Below are 25,580 nucleotides of genomic sequence, written 5' to 3' on the forward strand. Positions count from 1 at the left end.
GAAGCACCTGGCTCCTGGCTTCGGATCGACGCAGCCTGCCGGCCGTAGCAGCCATTTGGGGGTGAACCAATGGAAGAAAGACCTTTCTCTCTCTCTCTCTCTCACTATTGGTAAAAAAATAAAATAAAATAAAAATAAAAAATAAAGTGGATGCTTCTAAGCATTCAAAATGTAACAGGGAAAAAATGTAACAGGGAAGAACACCACATAATATCACATAATTCAACAAATCAGAGATTTTCCTCTGTGCTAACCTAAAGACCTCAAATAGCACTGACCTTACCAAATCTGATATATCATTTTATCCACAAACAATACATTATGTGTCTGTAAGAGGATTTGCTTTAAAACACATAAGCATAATACTATTACTTTTGAAACTAACTATAACCCCTTAGTATAATCAACCAGTGTTCATTTTTTTCCCAATTGTCTTCATTAGTGTGTGTTTCTTTGAATGAGGATTTAAATAAAGTTCATTCACAGCAATAGTTGATACATCTCATGTCTCTTTTAATCTGTAAGTTCTCCCTCCTTCTCTTGTTTTTTTTCCCCAGCCCCTTGCAATTTTTTTGCAGACAGTACCAGTTGGTTGGTCCTATCAAGTTTTCCAGTCAAATTTGTTGACTGTCTTCCCGTGGTATTTTTTTTAACCCTTGTATTTTCTCTAATTTGGTATTAGTATTTCAATTCAGAAGTGTTTAATCAGATTCAAGTTGGGCTTTTGAGGAGGAGGAGGGAAAAAGACAACTTCCTAACAGCTGATCACCTCTCTTTTGGGGATATGAGCAAACCATGGATGGCTATTGCATAGATCCATTAGTTTTCTGGTGGTTGCAAAGTGGAGGTAGTCTATCACTCTTTCTTTATTAGCCAAAAAACTTCCACAGATAGAAACCTCCCCTGTTCAACCACTCAGGGTACCTGGAAGCACAAATCACATAGGGAAATCACAACCAACACTTAATTTTTTTTTCCTTGATTTTCTAGTTTTTAAAACAATGTGCTGGGAGGGATGGCAATGTGGTGTAGTAGGTTGACTACTAGTAGTAGGGAGACAACGCCACAGCACCAGCCCCAACATTTCATACTTTTTAAAAACAAATTCTAGGCCGGCGCCGCGGCTCACTAGGCTAATCCTCCGCCTAGCGGCGCCGGCACACCGGGTTCTAGTCCCGGTCGGGGCGCCGGATTCTGTCCCGGTTGCCCCTCTTCCAGGCCAGCTCTCTGCTGTGGCCAGGGAGTGCAGTGGAGGATGGCCCAGGTGCTTGGGCCCTGCACCCCATGAGAGACCAGGAAAAGCACCTGGCTCCTGGCTCCTGCCATCGGATCAGTGCGGTACGCCGGCCGCAGCGCGCCGGCCGCGGCGGCCATTGGAGGGTGAACCAACGGCAAAGGAAGACCTTTCTCTCTGTCTCTCTCTCTCACTGTCCACTCTGCCTGTCAAAAAAAAAAAAATTCTAAAAAGTAATTTGAAGAAAGAATGACTGGGACCAACACTGTGGCGTAGTAGGCTAAGCCTCCACCTGCAGTGCTGGTTAGTGTTCCTGCTGCTCCTCTTCCCATCCAGCTCCCTGGTGGTGGCCGACAAAGCAGTAGAAAATGGTCCAGGGGTTGGGGTCCCCTGCACCCATGCCGGAGACCCAGAAGTTCCTGATTCCTGGCTTCAGATCAGACCAGCTCTGGCTGTTGCAGCCATTTGGGGAGTGAACCACCAAATGGAAGACCTCTCTCTCTGTCTCTACCTCTCTCTGTCCGTAACTGCCTCTCAAATAAATAAACAAATCTTTTAAAAAAAAATGTGTTGGATCTCTAGCATTCCCCACAGATAACCAATAAGTTTTTCTGTTTCTTGGTATCATTTATGAATTTATGGATTTAAGCATATTTGATATATTTTCTGTTGCTATTTTACTTTACTGGGCTCTAATTAACAAATGACAAGTTTCTTAAAGAAGAATCTAAGAATAATGTCATTCAAGGTAACAGATATACTCACTAGTTAATTGAATGACTAAGATATGTGAACACTGGAGAGGGATATATGGGTTGCTTTCTGTTTAAATGATTTGACTTGTACAAAGAAAGTACACATATTTACTAAATAGTTCTACAGTATGATTTTTCTAACAGAAAAGAAAGTAAAACTCTGAAGGTACAGCTCTTGTTCTAGAGAAGCCAAAAACATAGTTATAGAGACTACATTAAACCAGTAAAATTAAGAAGACAGCATTCAACACACAGCATTCAGTCAGAAGAAAAGTCATGAGAGAGAGGACTTAACAGAGAAAAAGTTTAGGAATGCATTATGGAATGTATTATGTATGTATAAATGTATTATGGAAAAAGAAAATACAACACAAGGCAGAGTGCAGATGAGTGTGGCATATTCACAAGACAACAAGCAGACTTCTGGGGCCAGCATTGTGGCGCAATGGGTTAAGCCACCACCTACTACGCCAGAATCCTGTATGAGCACTTGGCTGCTCCACTTCCAATCCAGCTCCCTGCTAATGCACCTGGGAAAGCAGCAGAAGATGGTCCAAGTACTTGGACCCTTGCCACCCACATGGGAGATCTGGGTGAAGCTTCTGGCTCTTGGCTTCAGCCTGGGCCAGCCCTGGCCGCTTCAGCCATTTGGGGAGTGAACCAAAAGACAGAACCTCTCTTTCTATCTCTGCTTCTATCTGTCCCTCTCTCTGTGTAATTCTACCTTTAAAATAAATAAATAAATCTTTTTTAAAAATGAGGTGAAGCAATTTTTAACCACTCACACTAGAGTCAGAAGATATATACTCTATTCTTGGCTTTGTCACAGATTGTTGTATAATCTGTTCACTTAACTTCTCTGAGTTTCCACCAGTGGGGTGGAGGGGAGGTTGTTGCCATTGTGGTGTAGCAAGTTAAGATGCCGCCTGCAGAGCCAATGCTGAGGCATAGCAGGTAAAGCCACCACCTTTGTTGCTGGCATCCCATATGGGTACTGGTTGAGTCTTGGCTGCTCCACTTCTGATCCAGCTCCTTGCTGATGAATCTGGGAAAGCAGTGGAAGATGGCCCAAGTCCTTGGGACCCTGCACTCATGTGGGAGATCCAAAAGAAGCTCCTGGCTTCTAGCTTCAGATTGGCCCAACTTCACTGCAACCATCAGCAGATGGAAGATCTCTCTCTCTCTCTCCCTCCCTCCTTCCCTCTGCTTCTCCCTCTCTATCTCTAACTCTGCCTTTCAAATAAATAAATAAATCTTCAGAAAAAAAAAAAAAAGACGCCACCTGCAGTGTCATCATCCCATATGGGATGTCCCATATGGATCCCGGCTGCTCCACTTCCGATCCAGCTCCCTGCTACTGGCCTGGGAAAAGCAGCAGAGGATGGTTCAAGTGCTTGGGCCCCTGCCACCCACATGGGAGATCTCGAGAAACCTCCTGGCTCCTGGCTTCGGTCTGGTCCAGCCCTGGCCATTGAGGACATCTGGAGACTAAATCAGCAGATAGGAGATCTCTGTCTCTCCCTCTCTGTAACTCTTTCAGAAAAAAATTAAAATAAAACTTTAAAAAAACAATTAGGAAGAAAAACAAGATTATTTATAATAGCTATTCCACTGTAAAATTCCAATTCTAAGCACCTAATATCTCCTTTATTTTTAAAAAAGTTTTATTTCAAAAGTGCAGTATAGGGGCTAGTCCTGTGGCATAGTGGGTAAAGCCACTACCTGCAGTGCCGACATCCCATATGAGCACCAGTTTGAGTCCTGGCTACTCCACTTCTGATCCAGCTCCCTGCTAATGCACCTGGGAAGGCAGTGGAAGATGGCCCAAGTCCTTGGGCCCCTGCACCCACATGAAGGACCCAGAAGAACCTCCTGGCTCCTGGCTTCAGATAAGTGCAGCTCCAGCCATTGTGGCCATCTGGGGAGTGAACCAGCACATGGAAGACCTCTTTCTTTCTCTCTCTGCCTCTGCCTCTCTGTAACTCTGCCTTTCAAATATAAATAAATGTTTTTAAAAAGTACAGTATACCAGAAAATACTCCAAACAAATAACAAAAAACATTATCACCTTTAGATAAGTAATCTTACCTTCATTTGCTATCTGTTCCGTATTGCTTTCTGGGTTTTTTTCCTACAAGGGAAAAAAAAAAAAAAAAGAAAACCACAACACCTTCTTTCAGCACAATACATTTCTAAAGAGTAGTATTATAAATCAGTTATATAGTCAGAGCATTTTAACCTCTCTCCCTTGAATACAAATGATAAAATTAGAGTCTTAATCAGAGAGCAAAAAGTTGTTACATTAAAATAAATCTCATAACTATATAAAGGGATTCAGCCCAATAAAGAGAGGGATGGATTATACATAGAAAATATATTCAGGTTTCCACAGCTTCTCAAATATCTAATCCATAACTGAATTCCTTTTTAAATATTTATTCCTTTTAAAAAATTTATTTGCAAGGCAGAGCAAGAGAGAAAGAGAAACAACAAAAGAGGAAGTCAGAGAGAGGAAGGAAGGGAGAGGGACAGGGAAACAGAGAGGGAAATCTTCCATCTACTGGTTCACTCCCCAAATGCCTGCAACACCCACAGCGATGCCAAGCTGAAGCCAGGAGCCGGGAGCTCCACCCAGGTCTTCCACATGGGTGTCAGGGACTCACTACTTGAATCATCATCTATTGCCTCCCAGGCACATTGGCAGAAAGCTATACTGGAAGCAGAGACAGAGGCAGGAATTGATGTGGGCCTCTTAACCTGTCGTACCACAATATCTATCCGATAACTGAATTCTTTTTTAAAAAATTATTTATTTAAGAGGCAGAGCAACAAGAGAAAGGGAGAGACAGAGAGAGAAATCTTCTATCTACTGCTTTACTCCCCAAATGCTGCAACAGCCAGGTCTGGGCCAGGGTAAAGCCAGGAGACAGGAATTCCACCCTGGTTTCCCATGCAGGTGGCAGAAGCCCAAATGCCTGAGCCATCTTCCATTGCCTTCCCAGGAGTATCAACAGGAAGCTAGATTGGAAGTAGAGTAGCCAGGACTCAAACCAGCACTCCAATATGAGATGCCAGAGGCACTGCAAGTGGCAGCTTAACTAACTGTGCCACAACACTAGCCCATAACTGAATTCTTTTTTTTTTTTAAGGTTTATTCATTTACTTAAAAAGCACAGTTACAGTGGGGAAAGGGGAAGCAGAACACACAGAGATCTTCCATCCACTGGTTCATTCCTCAAATGGCCACAACAGCCAGAGCTGGGCCAATCCAAAACCAGGAGCCAAGAGTTTCAACCAGGTCTCCCTTGGGGTGGCAGGGGCCCAAACACTTGGGTCACCTTCTGCTGCTTTACCTAGGCTTTCAGCAGGGAGCTGAATCGGAAGTGGAGTAGCTGGGATACAAAACAGCACCCACATGGGATGCTGGTTTCACAGGCAGTAGCTTTACCTGCTACACCACAACACCTGCCGCTATGATTGAATTCTTAATCTCAACTAGCAGACACTGCTGCCACTGGTTGAGTGACTTCTGCAATTCTGGAAAGTGTAGAAGCACATAAATTGATAAATTATTTAATCATATTTTTCTGTTTATCCAAAGGCACAGAGTAGTACTGGTTTAATGGCAAACAAACAGATCAACTGAACAGACTAGATTCTGAAAAACCTACATATATGGTCAAGAGATTTTCAAAAGTGTCAAGATAATTCAGTGGAGAAAGGTATGTGCTAGAACATATCCACACACCAAAAAATGAAAAGCAATACTTATCTCAGAAGTAATACCCCAAAAGTACCTCAAAATCTAAATGTAAAGCCTAAAACTATAAAAATTTCCAGAAGAGAAATATATACATTATAACCTTGTGTTGGGGAATGATTTCCTGGCTGTAACACAAAAAGTATGAAATATAAAAGAAAAAACTGATAAACTGGACTTTATCAAAACTAACAACTGGGGCCAGCATTGCAGTACAGCAGGTTAAAATGCTGCCTGGATCACTAGCATTCCGTATCAGAGCCCTGGTTCAAGTACCAGCTGTTCCACTTCCAATCCAGGTCCTTGCTAATGTGTCTGGGAAAGCAGCAGAAGATAGCCCAAATACTTGTACCCCTTGCCACCTACATGGAAGACCCAGATGGAGTTCTAGGCTCCTTGCTTTGGTCTAGCCTAGCCCTGGCTGTTACAGTCATTTGGGGAGTGAACTAGCAGATGGATGATTGATCTCTTTCTCTCTCTTTCTTTCTCTCCTTCTCCCTCTTTCTCTCTGCCTTTCAAACAAATAAATAAAGCTTTAAAAAAAAAAACTAAAAACACTTAATGATAACTTAGTGACATCATTAAGAAAAAAAGATCAGTCACAGAATGAGAAAACATCTGATAAAGGATCCTGAATATAAACAACTCAAACTCTCACAACCTGATCTAAAAAAGACAATCCAATAAAATCGTAATTGGCAAAAGATTTTGACAATCAATTCACTAAAGATAAAAACTGAATTAAAAGAACCGTTCACTATGATCAAATGTGATTTATCCCTAGGATGCAAGAATGGCTCATTATGACCAAATCTGTAAATATAATATATACCACATTAACAAAGTGAAATATAAAAACCTAGATGATCATCTCAGTAGGTGCAGAAAAAGCATCTAATAAAATTCTAGATCCTTTCATGATTAAAAAAACCTCTCAACAGGTTAAATATAGAAGGAATGTACTCAATAGCACAGGCAACAAAAGCAAAAATAGATAAATGGGATTGCATCAAAATAAAAAGCTTACTAATGCACCTGGGAGAGCAGCAGAAGATGGCCCAAGAGGCCCTGCCACTCACGTGCAAGTTCTAGGCTCCTGGCTTCTGCTGGGGCTAGGCCACTGTGGCAATTTGGGAAATGAACCAATGGATGGAAGATCTCCCTCTCTTCCTCTCTCCCTCTCTCCCTCCCTCCCTCCCTCCCTCCCTCTCCCTCTTAAACTCTGCCTTTCAAATAAATGAAATAAATTAAAAAGGCAGGGGGGGGAGTTTCTGCACTGCAAAGGAAACAACTCAGAGAGTGGGAGAATCTGATAAAGGGTTCCTATCCAAAATATATAAGGAATTCAACTCGACAGCAAGAAAACAACTCAATTAAATATTATGAGCAGGAGCTGGTTTTTGGCATAGCAGTTAGGACACCACTTGGAATACCCACATCTTATATCAGAGTGCCTGGGTTCAAGTTCCAGCTGTGCTCCCAATTCCAGCTTTATGCTAAGGCACACCCTAGGAGGCAGCAGGTGATGGCCCAAGTACTCAGGTACCTGCCACCCACATGGGAGAATGAGATTCAGTGCCCCACTCCTGACTTTGGCCTGGCCCGGTCTCAGCTTTTGCAGGCACTTGGGAAGCTGTTGCAGGCACTTATGGATTGAACCAGCAGATGAGAGTTCTCTCTCTGCCTCTCAAATAAAATTAATTTAAAATAAAACTGTAAAGAATCTAAACAGACATTTCTTAAAAGACATACAAATAGCCAACAGGTTTATGAAAAAATGTTCAATATCACTAATCATCAAGGAAACACAAATTAAAATCACAATGAGATACTCCCTCACAAATGGCTAAAATTATAGACTTCGGCAGGAGGATACTTATTTATTTGTTCACATACCATATTGGAATACTTGGCTCCAGCTCCTGATTCCAGCTGGTTGCTTATACAGACCCTGGAAGATAGTAGTGATGGCTCAAGTGATTGGGTTCCTGCCACATACATATGAGAGACCCAGATTGAGTTCCTGACTCTCACCCGGCCCAGACCCAGACACTGCAGGCATTTGGGGAGTAAACCAGAAGATGAGATCTCTCACTCCCCCTGCCTCTCAAATAACATTTTTTAAAAAATTTTAAAGTCACCTTTGACCACCCTCCCCCTTTCTCCAATATCTTATCAGTTACCAAGTGAGCTGATTCTTCAAGATCAGAAAGCTGGTAATAAAAGAAAAATGATTTAAACCAAGGTTTCTTAGATGCCAAAAGACAATACACTGCTTACGCTTTGAAAAGGAGAAATAAGAACATAGCATAACATCCCATATACCCTGGACAGGATAGATTCGTGAGGACAGGAGAATACAAAAGTTATGGTCTCAGAGATGTAATAATGGTGGTGTTGGCAGTGATGATAACAATACATAATAAAGGTTGCCACTTACTGAGTTCTTACTAGATGTCTGATACCCTACTAGGCCTTTATATACAATTTTTTCTTATCTAAAGCCTATTACAAGCCTATAGGGGAGATACTTATTATTGTCCATTAACATCCATTTTAAAGTTAAGGATATTGAACCTCAAAGACCCTCCCCAAGAACATCAACTAGATTTGAACCTAAGTCCATGAAATGCTGAACCATTCATTAAAATTGCTGTGTGTTTAACTGCATACATGCCTTATAGTCTCCCCTGCCAGGAAATAAGTTTCTGGGGGTAGTATCATGTCAGGTTCATCTTCGTATCCTCCAGAATAGCTAGCACAGTATCTATTACATAGGAGAGCCCCAAAAATGTTTGCTAAACAAGTAAATAAAATTCACTGTACTACATGTTACTTGTATCTAAATCACACAGAGCCAGAATATTTTCTTTTGGCTGTAATTATTGTTCTTCTCTTTCTACAATATCTAGATCTTCTATCTTAATTTACATGCAAGTCTAAATCAATGGGCCAAGAAGAGATCTGAGACACCAATATCTTCTTCCTTCCCAACTGCTGATTGACATTTATCTTTTTTTACTCTGAATTTGATCGCTTTCTAGGATGTCTGATGTCTCAAAAAGACAGGCCCCAGTATAAGTGTAACTATTATAGATAGGAGATGAAGTAGGAATATTTGCTGTACCAGAATTCAGTTTTTATAAATTCCAATTACACAGCCAATAGAATATATGCTTTAAACCAATATTCACCCAAAAAGGGTGGGGGGAGACACACAATTCTTATTCACAAATTCATCTAATTTCAAAAATGTTTCATCATATCCCCTTGAGTATATCAATAGTTTAAGAAGTTCCAAAGCTGAGAGGTTCACAAATAACTTATGCTGGTGTTTTAAAGAAAATGTTGGAATAAGTGATGGAAGTCACACACATAATTCACCAGAGATTAATTAAATAGCACAAGGAGAAAGAGTTTTCTCTTTCTTTTTGGTTTCTTACTATAAAGAAATTTTTCAGACAAACAAATATAAGTCCTCTATTGTCCAATCAATATGCAAGCAGGAAGATCTGAGTTAACTTTGCAAAACGCCACCTTTAAATTTTTTCCTTTGACTTAAAAATAGTTTGTTACTTTGTTTAGAGTACTTTAAACTTGTACCTAAGGGGCCAGCACTATGATGTAGCAGTCTGAGTACTAGCTACTCCACTTCCAATCCAGCTCCCAGCTAATGTGCCTGGGAAAGCAGTGGAGGATGGCCCAAGTCTTTGGACCCCTGCACCCAGATGGGAGACCTGGTAGAAGCTCCTGGCTTCAGCATGGCCTGGCACAGGCTGTTGTAGCCATTTGGGGAGTGAACCAGGGGATGGAAGACCTCCCTTCCCTCCATCCATCCATCCCTCCCTCCCTCTCTCTCTCTCTCCCTCCCTCCCTCTCTCTCTCTCTCCCTCCCTCCCTCTCTCTCTCCCTCCCTCCCTCTCTCTCTCTCCCTCCCTCCCTCCCTCTCTCCTTCCCTCCCTCTCTCCCTCTCCCTCTCTCTTTCTCTGTAACTCTGCCTTGCAAATAAATAAAATAAATCTTAAAAAATAAAACTTGTACCTAAATGCAAAAACACATTTATATAAATCAAATACACTGCAGTTATATGTTTTTCTCTGACAAACAGAAGCTCTTTCTTTTAACTACAATTTTGCTTTTGATGTTTATTATCCTAATACAGGACAGAAAAAAGTACATATGCCTCCATTGTATAGCTACACATAACTTGCTGAACTGGATATGATTCATCACTTCAAGATTTCTCAAGTCTCAAGGCTGGTGCTGTGGCATAGTAAGTTAAGCCTCGGCCTGAATCACAGACATCCCATATGAATGCTAGTTCGACTCCCAGCTGCTCCACTTCTGATCCAGCTCTCTGCTAATGGCCTAGGAAAGCAGTAGAGGATGGCCCAAGTGCTTGGGCCCCTGCATCCACGTGGGTGACCCAGAAGAAGTTCCTGGCTTCATAGGCCCAGCTCCGGCCGTTGTAGTCATTTGGGGAGTGAACTAGCAGATGTCTGTAACTCTGCCTCTCACATAAATGAATAAATCTTTAAAAAATTTTCACAAGTCTCTACTCAATTCACACAATAATCAGTTTGATTTTCTGAAGTAGCTATAAAAATAATCAGAAAAAAAATAACCTCTAATGTTGGAATTACATTTAAAAATAGAATTCCAGAGCATGTGTTTGGCCTGGGGGTTAAGATGCCAGTTAGGATGCCCTCATTCCATATCAGAGTGCCTGGTTTTGATTCCTAGCTTTGCTCCCAATTCCAGCTTCCTGCTACTTTGCATTTTAGGAGGCAGTAGGCAATGGCTCAAGTACTTAGGTCCCTTCCAGTCCTGTGGGATACCCTGGATTATCTCAATCCAGGTTCCTGGCTTTGGCCTGGCCCAGCCCTGGCTTTTGCAGACATTTGGGGAACTAAAACAATAGAGGGAAGACCCCTTCCTGTGGCTCTGGAATAAGTAAAATTAAAAAACAATTTTAAAAATAAAAATAATAGGGGCCAACATTGTGGCACAAAAGGATTCAAGCTACTGCTTGCAGCACTAGCATTCCATATCAGAGTGCCAGTTTGAGTCCTGGCTGCTCTGCTTCTGATCCAGCCTCCTGCTAATGCACCTGGGAAAGCAGTAGATGATGTCAGGTCCTGATCACCCTCATGGGAAACCCAGATGGAGTTCCTGGCTCCTGGCTCCTAAGGAATTAATCAGCAGATGGAAGATTCTCTGTCATTTTGCTTTTCCAATAAATAAATCTTTATAAAAATTTAAAAATAAAAATAAGATTCCATCTCTGAATTGTAACTAGTAAATATTAACAAAAAATATTTTGGTAGCAAGGATATATCAAATCAAGCCTTCTGGAGAAAACTAAGGTGTCTAGAACTTTAGTTTAAATCTACCTCAACAGATTAGAAATTAATCTTTTTCTATGCCAAGATAAATGCAATAAGATTTAACTATTTTCAAGGATTTTTAAGTTATCTATAAAAATTATAACCTACAAGTTAAAATAATCACTTGCAATTTTAAAATGATTTATGTGAAAGCTATGTATTAAGAAGTATGTCAGGAAACAGATAAATAAAAGACAAGTCAAGGGTTGCCAAAATCCCAGTTTATAGTTGTAAATTCCTAAGGTTTTAAAGCACAGCCACAAGCTAATTGCCAAGAGACCTGCTGCCCATAGACATTTGTGGAGGACTGGAGTTAATGGCAGGGCATGTCAATTTACTACAGGCAGCTCATGGCCAGACAATTTGACAAAAGAACTGGATCAAGTTACAGCCTGTTCCTATTATCACCACAGTCTAGATTTATGGTTTCTAACACCAGTCCTACAAGAAATAATGGAAATGATGACAACAACAATCCCCTCTAGACAACAGACTGCAGAAAAGCATGCAATAAACCACAATCTAAAGTGACCAGAAAACTAAACATCCCTGACAATACTTCAAACATGAGGCAGGTGTCAGCAAATTACTCATTTAAATATTTCTACTTCTCAAAATCTCAACACCAAAACAAACCTCAATTTAGAGTTCCTAAGGTAATCTAAAGCTAAGCAATATATACATGCACTTATTATTACTAACATCTTAATTATTTTAATGACCAAAAAGCATGATTTCATTTGAACAGATTTATGAAACTCTACAAAATTGTTGAAAATTAAATAATACTGATTATATTACTCTTCAAATAACTTCAAAATATTACTTTTTACATTTTTTCAAAAGAAAAAATGGACAACAGTTTCACAGCAAAGGGCACCTGTTTTTAACTGTATTCAGGAAGGCAAATGAACAGAAGAAACACGCTTGATTTAATGTTTAATTTCAAAATAAATAAATAATCAAAATCTTAAAGCAGCTACAACAAATGAAAGGTGGGAAAAGCGACCAAACGTTAACAGAAAACAAAGATTTTGTCAAGATATCTGATTTCAGAACTACAAGGTACATACCAAATAAATGGTAACTGTTTATGTCTGAAATTCAGCACTGGTTAATCCTTACTGAGAAAGAGGCTGAGAAAAATCAAATGTGTATCCTAAAGACAAGAAGCAAAGAGAGACTCACCAACTTTTCCCTGAGAAAACAAATCTGTCCCTTCTAAAGTTTACAATGGCATGTTACCACAAAAGGTGGGCACTCTCTTTCCGCTCTACAACAATTTGCTCCTATAAACTTAGGAAGGGGCAGAGCCACAGCCATAAACACAGGTCACAAGTTGTAGATAGTCAAATGCTCTCTATCTCCAAATGTTTCCTATTTCTTTACTAATACAAAGACTCAACAAGCTTATTCTGGTTTGCTTGTTTGTTTTTAACTCTTTAAATAAAGAATTCAAGTAGCTTAGGTAATACGATCATGAAATTAAAATGAACAGCATCATCACATATGTGCTGTTGGAACCTCAAATCTTTTACTTTTCACATAATAAGATATTCCATTCATTATGTTAAACCTTTCTATCACAGGGTCAAAAAGTCAAAGAGAAAGGTTTAGGGACTTAACATTAGTTAGTATAAAAAACATGGTTGTCAAGTTTGTATTAGACACATTAAGACGAAGTAAGCAAAAAGCCTTACTCATGAAAACCAAAACAAAAGTTCATTTCAAATCTTAAATGGTTTCTGAAATTTTCTCAAGTTATCCCGCTTTAAGAACTATGCCCTTTGCTATTAAATCAGATGTTACCACTACAGTAAAAGGTATTTCATATGGTTTGAATAACCAAAGCCCAAGCTAGTTAGAGACTATAAAATAGACATACCACTAAATTATACCAATATTTATACTATGGTATAAATTAATTCAACCTATGATAAACACAGCACTTTCTTTCATCTATTCATATTTCCCCATGTCAAAGGGATCATGAATATTAAGGCTCCAACCCAGGGAAAGGTAAACTCTATCTTAAAATCATCAATATTTGCAATTTTCCAAGTGTATAGGTTTTCAGTTCTTGAAAGCAACAACCACTTCAAATTCCAAGATATTATGTATCTCAAGCATTAATCATGGGTTCTAAAATTCTTAGGGGTGCCTGATTTGCACATTCTAAACCACAAAACGTCTCCCGACAACATCAGACCAATCTTCACACCACAACTTATAGCTCTAATGCTGATAGCAGGCACAGCTCACTTTGTTATGCTCTGGTATATCATTAAAACCAGGAATATGACTGTAAGGAGACAATGAGAGTACCAGGGAAGGGAGCTAAGAGAAAAGGTGACCTTAGGTTTCTTTCACAACTGGAATGAGAACAGAACTGGCATAAAGGAGAAAACAGCAGACAAGGTAACCTGGCATTGGAGGTGACTAATAACTCAAAACAGCACAAGATCCCTTGCATCCACCAGTGTTCTGGTTTCTAAAGTTGCAACAGTCATTTCTATTAACCCAAACAGAGAGGCAGTATATATTCAAGTGAAAGAGCACTAACTAAATTGGATCTACCTTAAGTGCACATAATTTTCCTTAAGTCACATAATTTTCATCTTAAAAACTTGGTATTTACTCAGCCTTTTCAAGGCACTTTACTATCATCAATAATTTCTCAGCAAGACAGCAAAGGATTACCCTGACCACTTCACTGATGCGGAAACAGACACTAACAGTAAAGAGAACAGGCAGGAAGAGGGGCTATAGGAAGCATCTGGAAGGAACAGGCAGGCAGCTAAAAAGGAACAAACCCAAAAGAAAATGAGAGTCACATCTGGCTCATAGCTAATCATCATAATCCTTATTATTTTTGAGTTCAAAGAGATTTCTGAAATAGTTTGAAAAAAGAAAATGCTTTAAAATAACTAAAATCTAAGTACAGCCTAAACTACTTGGTCACAGAAGTGAATTTGCTTAGCATTAAAAAATCTCCAGAGCATACAGTGATTTCAATTTATATCAGTAAATATTATACCCTCAAACCTAACCAGAGCATTATTTATCTGACCAGGAGAATCATTTCTCATAAAAATGTACAGCTTTATATAATCATAACAAAAAAGTCACAAAGTTAGTATCACATAAGTCAGAAATAATTCAGCTATACCAAGAATTTTGTTTAGAGAATTAGGACAAAAATACTGATTCCTTGGATCTGTACTTTAAATAAAAGGAATATTTCTACTGCATTCATATTGATCTTCTTAGCCATAACCTTGACATTTTCAGGAATAAACTACTAGTTGGAAGCCTTAACTACTCAGAAAGTAGCATACACAGCAGGCTCTGAATAAATGTACATTCAGTTGAACTCCATATTAAAGACAGCACCAGTGCTTAATAAAGGTGTTTGAATCATAAATCAAAGACTGACCAAATGCTTCATGAGAAAAACTGATAGCGCCTCTTCAAGACTGACTCCGATGTTCTTCGTACGTACAGTGGCATCACTAACTTTTACAAATCCTCATACATAATGCAGTAGTCACATTAACCTTTTTTTCCCCCAAACTATCAATTTCAAATCAGGTTCTCTAAACAGGTACACACTTTTAAGAAGTTTATAAAGTAGTATAAATATATGAAGTTTATTCAAAAATTTCAAAGTCATTTTAAATGGCGCTTGACTAGGTTTTCTTTAAAATTAGGTTATAGATAAAACTAGATCAGAATAAATAACAAGGCATCAGGCAAACGCTCATAAAGTCCATTCTCAAAATCTCAATTAGACTAATTCCAAAGGTTTATTTTCACACTCTTCCCACAAAACCACAAACAGCCTGGAAAACATTCACTATTACTTATTGAATAATTAAGAAAAAGAGTGGCAAGGAAAACAAAATTGTCATCGTTGTAACACATTCCCAAGCAATTACTGAAAAGAATTAAATAGGTATCTATGAAGTACTTTTACAACACAATTGCTCAGCATAGGAAGGTGTACTCCATAAATGCTGTACATCTTCTAATACTTTTCCCTCAAAACAGAAATGAGAACAGCTCTGGAAGCATTAAAAATACAGCAGCATCTCCAACAATTTTCTAACTCACACGCTCATAAGCAAGTTATTTAACGTCCCCTGCCTCAGTTTCCTCCTACAAACCATTCACATTTTAGAGACACACTACAGGTAAATCATAAGCGCTAATCTTCTAATTCTTCCAAGCACAGGCAAATTTTATATTGTAATCACACTTGGTGATGTATTACAAATATTTAACAACCTTTTTTTTTTTTTTTAAATCAACAGTCTTAAGCGGGAACCTGTAAGTATCTGTGCCGCCCAAACATCTGGGGGAAGGGGGCGGAGCCGAATTACAGTTCAGCCCTTAAAGCTATGTATAACTTCGAGGCGCAAAATCGATCATATTCGCCTAGACCTGTTCTGCCTCTGGCTCTTCTCACTGGGGCGGCGCACAAGTACCCTCCAGGTGGAAAAAAGAGAGGAGGGTACAAAAACCATTTCGGAGTGCTTCTAACCGAAGGCAGCAGAGTTCCCTAGACTCAAGTCACGACTGCAACGGCGATCGCGCTCCTCGCCTCCCTGCCCGCCCCGAACCGGCCAAGTCCCCGCGTCCGCTTCACCCGAGGGTGAGCCACCGGCGACCCCTGCCCTCACCAGAAACCTCGCGGCGTAGACTTGGCCACAGGACCCGAGCCCGCGCCTCGCCACGCACGCATCCTTCGGGGCTGATGGTCCCTTCCTAAACTCCAAAAGTTACTTCCCAAGTCCCCGAAAGGAACCCGGTCCGTCTCAGCCCAGACCACGAAAAATCATCCCTGCTCCTCAACCCCGAAGTCCATTTCTCAATGCCCCGAGCCCGACCTCACCCACCGCGACGCGGCTGAACCGGAGGGCGCTGTCCGCGCTGCCGGAGAGCGACGGTTGGAAGGCGCAGCCAGGCGCGCGGGTGACAAGGACCTGCGGCCGGGCGAAGGGGCCCCGGGGGAGTCAGAGGGACGGGATGAAAACAGTTAAGGGGCGTCAGCGGAGGCCGCTAAGTGAGGGAGGAGAGCTGTGGCCCCGGGGATGGACGACCGGGGTGCGGGGCCAAACTGAGCCGAAAAGCGAGTAGGGCAGTGAGGGGGCGTTCCTCGAATGGGACACGCTGCCGAGGGTTCCGCGCCGCCCGCCCGCCCAAGGACAACGGTCAGGGCTCAGACGCCACACCTTCGCCTCTCCGTTCTTCACAGGGCCCAGAGTCACCACGCACCTTGGTTCTTGTCGGCGACAGCAACAAAATTGTCACATTTGTCCGCGAGCCGGCAACGAGCTTCACACCGCCGCCGCCATTTTTGAGAAGCCGCGCGCGGAGACGCGCATGCCCCGCAACCGCCACCGCGGCCCCGCCCCCTCCGCGGCCAGTCCGCGTGCCCTTCGGTTGCCACGAGCACGCCCTACGACCGCTGCCGCGTGCGGGCCCAAATCCGGGGACCCTGCTGCCAGCCTGCGCGAGCGCGGCTGCGAGACGCTGCAAACCCGGGAAAAACCGTTGGCAGTTTTCCCTCATCCCCCCCCCCAGCCAAAAAAGGCCAATCCCCGCCCGTGGCCCCCAGGCCCTCATGACTCCCTAAATGGGACCCCAGGGTTCGCGTGAAGTTTCATACCGGGAACTCGCTCCCCTTCGTCATGGCCTTTGATTCCTGGCCACCACCCACCCTGGCCACGAACCCAAAAAAGCAGGCACTTCTCTAGGAATTCAAGCAAGTTCGAGGAGCAGGGAAAAGGCAGCACGTTCAAAGCCACTCCTTCGCTGGCTGCAGCGTATTCCTTGAAACTGCTTCCCCTCACCCCCCACCGCGCTCCCAGCCTGGGGTTTTGCCACGCATTCCCCTCCCAGCTCCATGTTCTAGATTCAGCTGTTCCTCTAAATCCAGGTTTGCGCTAACGGAAGCTAGATTAACCCGGAGGATGAAATCATTTGCTCACCGACTTGAGGGTGCTCAGGATCATCCCTGAGAGTGCTTTTTTGGGATCCTCTCAGCCTGATCCCTCTCTCCCTGGGCGTGTTCCGCAGAGCAGGTGAGGTTGCTGCTGTAGGAAGGGATCATAAAAATAGCCTTAAAATGAACCACGAACCTCTCAGCACAAAATGCAGCAAAACAGAAAGCAGGAGAAATGAACAGGTCCTGTCTTGTGAAGCTGGGTATAAGTGGAGTTCAAACTTTTGTTGCTTTTGTTTAAAAAATGATACAATATGTTATGTTAGCAAGTAAACTATTGGCAGACCTTCTTCCCTCACCACAGTTCTTTCCAAAGCTGAGTGTAGGTTTTGCAGCTGTGATATCCGTGACCGCCTTAACTTACTGTACCGAATATGGTATACTTTTGAAATCATAATTCAGAAATGAAGAACCTGGGGCCAGCTTTGCACCGTAGTGGGCTAAGGCACGGCATCTGGTTGGATTCCCGGCTGCTCCACTTCCAATCCAACTCTCTGCTAATGCACCTGGGAAAGCAGTAGAAGATGGCCCAAGTCCTTGGGCCTCTGCACCCATGTGGGAGACCCAGAAGAAGCTCCTGGCTCCTGGCTTCCGATCAGCGCAGCTCTGGGCGTTGCAGCCAACTGGGGAGTGAACCAGCAGATGGAGGACCTCTCTCTCTGCCTCTGCCTCTGCCTCTGCCTCTACCTCTACCTCTGCCTCTCTGTAACTCTACCTTTCAAATAAATAAATAAATCTTTTTTTAAAAAGAAAAGGAAGAGAAATCAACAACGTAAAACTAAAAACAAAAAATATATCCATTTTCTATAATGCAGAATAAATTTTAATATTCAACTTTTACAGTATTAAAAACCAAAATAAAGTATTTTTATGATATTTAAGCATTGATGAATGGCATAAAATCAAATTAATTGTTCTTAAATCAGTTAAAAATAAAAAACATGATAATGCAAAATTCAAATAAACTATAAGGTGAAAGTAGAAATTCTAGGCCAATGATATGCAAATATTAAAGACAGATTTGGTCATATCAATTGTTCAATAGATATCACATAGGAGAGAATGCTCAAATGGTCTAATATGAAGGTTGAAAAATGTTTTTTAAGTTTGGAAATAAATCTTTAACAGGAAGAAATTTAACCCAAGAAAATCCTTAGTATGGGCAACAGCAGGGTTCAGGGCATGAGATTTAAAGTCTTAATTAGTGGCCATTACCTTTCTAATCATGATGCAATGGAAACATTTGAAATTCATCTCTATGTCCTGTATGTGAAAGATCTGGCTTATCATTTACACCTTTTTTACATGTATGGGCCTTTTATTAAATTGTAGGAACAAAAAAAAAGTAAAAAAAAAAAAAAACTAAATTGTAGGAACACTATTCTGATTTCTAAATTGCCTGTCTCACTGATGCCTCATCTGCTTCCCATATTCCTAAAATGAAATTACCCTAAAAATGTAATTTGCATGATCTATATTAAAACATCTCTATGATTATGTTCACCAAAGGATTTATAGACATGTAACTATGTTATGCTAAATATACTACCAATAATGATAATAGCTACCATTTAGTGGGCACCTACTATGTCCTGACAACCATGCTAGTCTCTTCAGATTCAAATTTCCAATATTCACAATGTTCCTATGAGGCAGATACTCTTAGTCCCATTTTACAGATGAGAATAATGAATACTACATAGCAAATAATGGCATTTAGCTGCTGAATATGTTTGAATATTTCCTTTCACCCCATCATATCCTTTTCACTCCGTCATCAATCATATGCTTTTATCATATACTATGTATATAAACTCTCAATAATTATTTTATTTACCTATACCCTACTTTCCTCCTTTGCCAAAATAAATTTGAGACTGCTTTTCAATAATGTTAACATAGGTCAGAACATTGTAGGAATTTAGTAAATATTTGTTGAGTGAATGGATAAATGCATCTTGCTATCATGATATTCAATTAATTCTGCCTAGTAAACAATCAGATGCTTCTGAAATGAAAAAGTAAGAGCTAAGACTAGCAAAATCCAATTTTGCATGATTTCTTTTTCAAGCTTCAGATGCTCCTGTCAGTTTGCTACTGACTTGGTCCAAAACCCGTGACAACCTTAAAGAAGACACAACACCCCACCTAGTCCATGTCCAGTGCAACTTCCTCTTGTATCTCAAGTGTGTTTGAGACTTCCTTTTGTACATTTCTTTAGAGTTTAATATTAGCCAAATAGAATGAAAAAAAAAACCTTCTTTCCTAGATAAGAAAGTTTAATCTACATTTTTATCAATGCACATGCTTATATCAAAACAATATTATTTGCATAGATTTGACATCTTGGGATGATCAGCGAAGAGGCCCTCCAGTTTTCCCACTTCATGCACGTGTTTCTTCCTAAAACACAGAAGCCTGACTAAGCCTGGCAAAGACTGGAGATCCAAGGTATAACTCCTAAATTCTCCATTTATATTTTCACCATAGTGAAAAAAATCCATATAGTAGGTATTAAATAACTAGTAAACTAATTAAAATAGTAACTGAGTTTACAAACATTTTCTGATCCCTATTCTTAACAAATTGCCCATGTCTCCCCCCTTTAAACACATACCAATAGATATAATTTTGGTTCCTAACTTCAAAATAATAACTTCCATGAAAAAAAAATAGCAAATTCTTTCAGAGTTACTCATGTCATGTACTATCGTATAACCAGATGAATGAATTGTAGTTGACCAGCTAACAACTGGCCCTTTGGACATTTAATTAAAACAGGTTTGCTTTTACACTTTTTTTGCTGCTCATCCCCCAATTGGAGCCAGTTCCACCCCACCCCTACCCCCACTTCTTTCTAGAACCTTAGCTCCGCCAGTGACAGCGACTCTACAGTGACAGCTCCTGACAGGGGCTCCTCTTTCACAGCTTTGGTTCTCCCTGGGTCTTCGGGAAGGTGGAGGACTGGGGGAAGTGGGTACAGCTTCCAGCTTCCAGTGGTTACTAGTCCCTTGGCTCCTTCAGCATCCCGTGTCAGTTCTCTTAAACCTGCCCACACCCCTGTATATATTCCAGTAAATTCTCTTCAAAAGCACAAATGATTGTACCTTCTGTTCCTGCTGGGAACATTATTGCAACAGTTTTTTCTTGTTTCAAGCCAGCCAGCTGTGGGGTTGGGGAACGCAAAGACTTTTGTAAGCTCGTCAAGAATTTATAGACCTGGGGGGCTGTCAGTAAAGCTCAGGCATCCCATATGCGTACTGGTTCGAGTCCCAGCTGCTCCATTTCTGATCCAGCTCTCTGCTATGGCCTGGGAGAGCAGTGGAAGAGGGCCAAGTGCTTGGGCCCCTGCACCCATGCGGGAGACCTGGAGGAAGCTCCTGGCTCCTGGCTTTGGATCGGCACAGCTCTGGCCATTGCAGCCATCTGGTGAGTGAACCAGCAGATGGAAGACCTCTCTTTGTCTCTTCTTCTCACTATGACTCTACCTCTCAAATAAATTAAATATTAAAAAAAAAAGAACTTATAGACCTGGGGCTGGCATTGGGCCTAGTGATTAAGACTTGTAATTTGGCCTAGTGATTAAGGGACACCCACATCCCATATTGGAGTGCCTGGGTTTGAGTCCCAGTTTCCTTCCAATTCCAGCTTCCTGCTAATGTGCACCAAAGAAAGCAGCAGGTGATGGCTCAAGTACTTGGATCCCTGCCACACGTATGAGAGACCCAAACAGAGTTCCTGGCTCCTGGTTTCAGCCTGGCCCAGTCCTGACTATTGCCAGCAATTGAATTGTGAACCACCAAATGGGAGATTCGCCTCTATCTGTGTGTGTATGTGTGTGTGTGTGTGTGTGTGTGTCTGCCTCTCAAATAGATAAAATAAAAATTTTAAAAAAGAACTTTTGACCAGAGGCCAGCATAAAACCACCTGCAATATGTGAAAAAGTCACTATTATGCTGTGGGCTAAGTGTGAGTAAGATTAACTTGAAGAACGTGTCTTATAGTGAAGGTTAAAGAAGATAATGTGTGAAAGTCACCTAAGTGATACCTGCTTGATACAATAAACACTATAAGATCCTTAACTTGGGGGCAGCACTGTAGTGTAGCGGGTTAAGCTGCCACCTGTGACGCAAGCATCCCATATGGGTGCTGGTTCCAGTCTCAGCTGCTCCACTTCCAATCAAGCTCTCTGCTATGGCCTGGGAAAGCAGTAGTAGATAGCCCAAATCCTTGGGCCCCTGCACCCATGTGGGAGACCCGGAAGAAGCTCCTGGCTCCTGGCTTCAGCCTGGCCCAGCCCTGGCCGTTGTAACCATTTGGGGAGTGAACCAGTGGATAGAAAATTGATCTCTCTCTCTATCTCTCCCTCTCTCTGTAACTGACCTTCAAATGAAAAAAATAAATCTTAAAAAAATAAAACCTTAACTTAATCACATCTGCAAAGTCCCTTTTGCCACATGGGAGGGTAGTTCCAAAATTCATGAAAAACTCAATTCAAAGATAAGTTTATTTGGTGCAAAAATTTCTGAAGTCTGTGTATAGTTTTTCATAAATGCATTTTCCACAAACTGTTTGAAGACCCTTATATTCACAGGTTTCAGGGATTACAATGTGAATATCTTGGGGAAGGGGGAACATTATCCTGCCTCCCATGTAGCATAACCATAATACTACTTACAAAATTACAAATCATTTCTTGTATCACTCAATATCCATTCACTATTCAAACTTCCAGTAACTCCATAAATATACACATTTTTTACCGCTTTAGTGGAAGAAAGGCCCACACGTTGATTGGTAAGCCTCTGAGGCTGCTTTGAATCTATAGCTTCTGCTGTTTTAGTATGCATGGGTTTGAATCTGTAGGTTCCTGCTTTTTTGCCTTGCAATTTTTATTTGAAGGATCCTGGTTGACCCTTGTTTGGGGCTTTGTTGATTGCATTCCCAAAGAGTAACACATTACTCTTTCCCCTTTATTGCCAAAAAATTGGTAGTTTGGAGACTTGTTAAGATTCAAGTTTTTTGTTAGTTTGTCAGCACAAAATGGTTCCTAGGTGGCAGGCAGTGTGTTCTTCCATCACAAGGCACGTAATGCCTGACTGTGTCTCCTTGTATGATGGCAGCAGCTATCCACGTGCAATGCCTCAATCCCTTAGGTCAGCGGTAGTCCCCAGACCAGCAGCAGCTGCCTCACCTGGAAGCTTGTCAGAAATGCCAATTCTCAGGCCTCATCCCAAACTCACTGAATCAGAAAGTCTGAGAGGGGCTCCAGCCGTCTGTGACCAAACAAGTTCTCCAGGAGATTTTGATGCAGGCTCAGTTGGAGAAGCACCGCTACTCATCAAGGCTTGCCAAGTGGTGATATTTAAGACTGACATTAACATAAAAGGGTGCAGGCAAAACAAAGCAAAGGAAACCTCCAAAATCAAATAGGATCATACTCAAAAGAGGAAGCTAGGGGAGGAAACATTTTCTTAAAGTAAGAAATTTAAAAGACATAAATACGAAAGCAATACCACTTCAGTGATAAACGTACATTTGGAGAAACTAAAAACCAAAGGCTTATCATTTTGAAATATTTTAAATTACTTATTTGAAATGGCAGTGTCCATTATGAATACTTTACAACCCACACAGCTCTCATAAAAAGTTAGGAATGAGGGGTGGGCATTTGGCACAGTGGGTTAAGACTCCACTTGAAATGTTCACATCCCATATCAGAGTGCCTTCTTTGAATCCCAGCTACTCCACTTCCAATCCAGCTTTCCACTAATACACACCGTGGGAATCAGCAGGTGATGGCTCAAGTAGGTGGATCCCTGCTGCCCATGTGGGAGACCCGGATGGAGTTCTGGGCTCATGCCTTCAGCCTGGCCCAGCCTGGCTGTTGTGAGCATTTGGGGAGTGAACCTGTTGATGAGAGAATTCTGTCTCTCTGCCTTTCACATAAATAAAATATAAATAAATTTTAAAAATGGAAAAATATTTAGGAATTATTTTATTAATGGGAAAAAAACAACAGTAGCAATGTTGAAAAGGCAGTATTTTGGGTACTTTGTCATTCAAAGGCTTGGATTCTGAAAAACAGCCAAAATTTTAAAAATCTACACAGGTTTTTATAGCAGTACTTCTTTTTTTAAGTTTTTTTTTTTTAATTTATTTGAGAGGTAGAGTTACAGACAGTGAGAGGGAAAGACAGAGAGAAAGGTCTTCCTTCCATTGGTTCACTCCCCAAATGGCCACAACGGCAGGAGCTGTGCCGATCTGAAACTAGGAGCCGGGAGCTTCTTCCAGGTCTCCCACATGGGTGCAGGGACCAAGGACTTGGGCCATCTTCTACTGCTTTCCCAGGGCATAGAAGAGAGCTGGATCAGAAGTGGTACAGCTGGGACTATAACTGGCACCCATATGGGATGCCGGCACCGCAGGCAGAGGATTACCCTACTGTGCCACAGTGCTGGCCCCAGTACTTCTTTTTTTAAATATTTATTTATTTATTTGAAAGTCAGAGTTACACAGAGAGAGAAGAAGAGGCAGGGTGGGGGTGGGGGGTCTTCCATCCGCCGGTTCACTCCCCAGATGGCCGCAACAGCTGGAGCTGCTCCGATCCAAAGCCAAGAACCAGGAGCTTCTTCCGGGTCTCCCACGCCAGTACAGGGGCCCAAGGACTTGGGCCATCTTCCACTGCCTTCCCAGGCCATAGCAGAGAGCTGGATTGGAAGTGGAGCAGTCGGGACTCGAACCGGCTATAGTAGTACTTCTATTCCCAATGTACATGGTTTGTGAACAGCTAAGGCTTCTCATGAAAGTAAAGGAGAAAGCAAGGGAGTCTTGGCCTGGGTTAAAGTAAGCGCTGCTCCTTTCTGGGACTGGGACTGATTCAAAGTGCACTGGACTCCAAAGCGAATGGAAAACAGCCTCACCAGACACAATTCCCATCCCTACCCCCACCCCAGAGCAATCAACTTAAGCCAGCATCCGACATTGGGATGCGGCGGCATGATATACCATGCACATTTATTTCTCATTCAGACAGGAATCACTAACTGAGCTTGCTACCACAACCAGGTCCTGCACTGGATGCATATGGTCAGTCTGTAGACAAATAAGCGATTTGTCAAAGAAACTGACTCAGCAGTGAAGTTAACACATTGCTTAGGGGCACAAATAGGTATTCACTTGCTGAGCAAATGGACTCTAGCATGTTTCTGTAAATGAATAAAAAAAGCCCTTCATGCAAAATCCTGCATGAAGACAGTGAAATTAGACAAGCTAACATGAAGTTCATGCAAAGAACATTTTCCTCCTTTTCTTAAAGAAGTTGATTAGTTCCTGATTTGAAGAGATTTCCAAGGAACACTCCTTCACACATTCCCAGGAAGTTAGCTTTGCAGAGCTTGCCTCTAGACATCTAGAGGGAGGGAGGGATTCAGTCAGCCATGCGGTCTGGAGACTTGGCTGCAGGAGGCCCAGTGCTCTCAGCGGCTTGCCTCCAGTGGCAGGGCCCATCAGCCCCAGGTTCCTGAGAAAAGAAGATGGAAATCTGTGGCTTTGTGGGATGCTTTGTGTAAACCTTTAGTATTATTGTTACTATTATTGTTATTATATAATGTCAGCTAGGGAAAGGAAAGAAAAATATTCCAAGTCTGCAAACTTGCAAAGCACCACAACACATCAAAGGTTAATGTCCTGACCAATCAGGTCCTGCCGTCTACCTCATTCGCTAGCACAGTTTCCACAAATAACGGGCAAGCACTAAAGCTTCATAAAGTATTCTTGGCAGCGCAGGATGGGCCAGCCTTCTGGCAGTCACTCGAAGGAAATGACTCCAAATGTCTTTTGGTGTGAACAGCCTTAAGTATTTTAAATCCTTGGTAAATAGAGTTGCCAGCAATCCCAAATATGCTTCACTGTTTCTGAATTGGACATTCAGGCTAATTTTAGGATGATTTTTTTCAATCATACATAGTTCAATAAACAAGTTGTTCTAGTTCCTTTTCTTAAATGTTGATAACTTTGGAAAACTTTGCAAATGAGAAACAAACTTCAGAAGCCAGATTGAGAAGTTGAGATAAATACAAATGTCCTAGAAAGCATACTATAGATGCCTCTGTTGAGTGAGCTGGCAGTCATGTTCATCCACAAGCTTTCTTATATGAGAACGCTCATTTCTAAATCAAAGGTTTGAAAAACCAGGTTTGACCTACTAACCTAAAATGATTCTACAGTGCTTTCAGCAAATTATCTTGAAGGATGTTCTAAACATGACTTTTTTTTAAAAAGATTTGTTTATTTACTCAAAAGTCAGAGTTACACAGAAAGAGGAGAGGGAGAGGTCTTCCATCCGCTGGTTCACTCCCCAATTGGCCGCAACGGCCTGAGCTGCGCCTATCTGAAGCCAGGAGCCAGGAGCTTCTTCCCGGTCTCCCACGTGGGT

At 41.6% G+C, this 25,580-nt stretch overlaps 1 protein-coding gene across 12 annotated transcripts in view; it reads right to left on the minus strand.

Annotated features, from left to right (window-relative positions):
• SCML2 (Scm polycomb group protein like 2) overlaps window positions 1-16,532 on the minus strand; it is an 80,649-nt gene extending 64,117 nt beyond the window's left edge. For 2 of the 12 annotated variants that reach the window (XM_070066794.1, XM_070066799.1), the window contains exons 1-3: window positions 16,414-16,531; window positions 7,646-7,700; window positions 4,078-4,120 (exon numbers count right to left, since the gene is read on the minus strand). In XM_070066794.1, the coding sequence (XP_069922895.1) occupies window positions 4,078-4,120; window positions 7,646-7,648 (46 nt within the window). In that variant the 5' untranslated portion in view covers window positions 7,649-7,700; window positions 16,414-16,531. Of the gene's footprint in view, window positions 1-4,077; window positions 4,121-7,645; window positions 7,720-16,370; window positions 16,393-16,413 lie in introns of those variants that run through there. The other 10 variants (XM_070066798.1, XM_070066790.1, XM_070066801.1 and 7 more) reach the window with 7 other exon arrangements.
• Window positions 16,533-25,580: the final 9,048 nt, after the last annotated feature.

Source organism: Oryctolagus cuniculus, chromosome X (assembly GCF_964237555.1).
Source record: "Oryctolagus cuniculus chromosome X, mOryCun1.1, whole genome shotgun sequence".
Lineage (NCBI taxonomy): Eukaryota > Metazoa > Chordata > Mammalia > Lagomorpha > Leporidae > Oryctolagus > Oryctolagus cuniculus.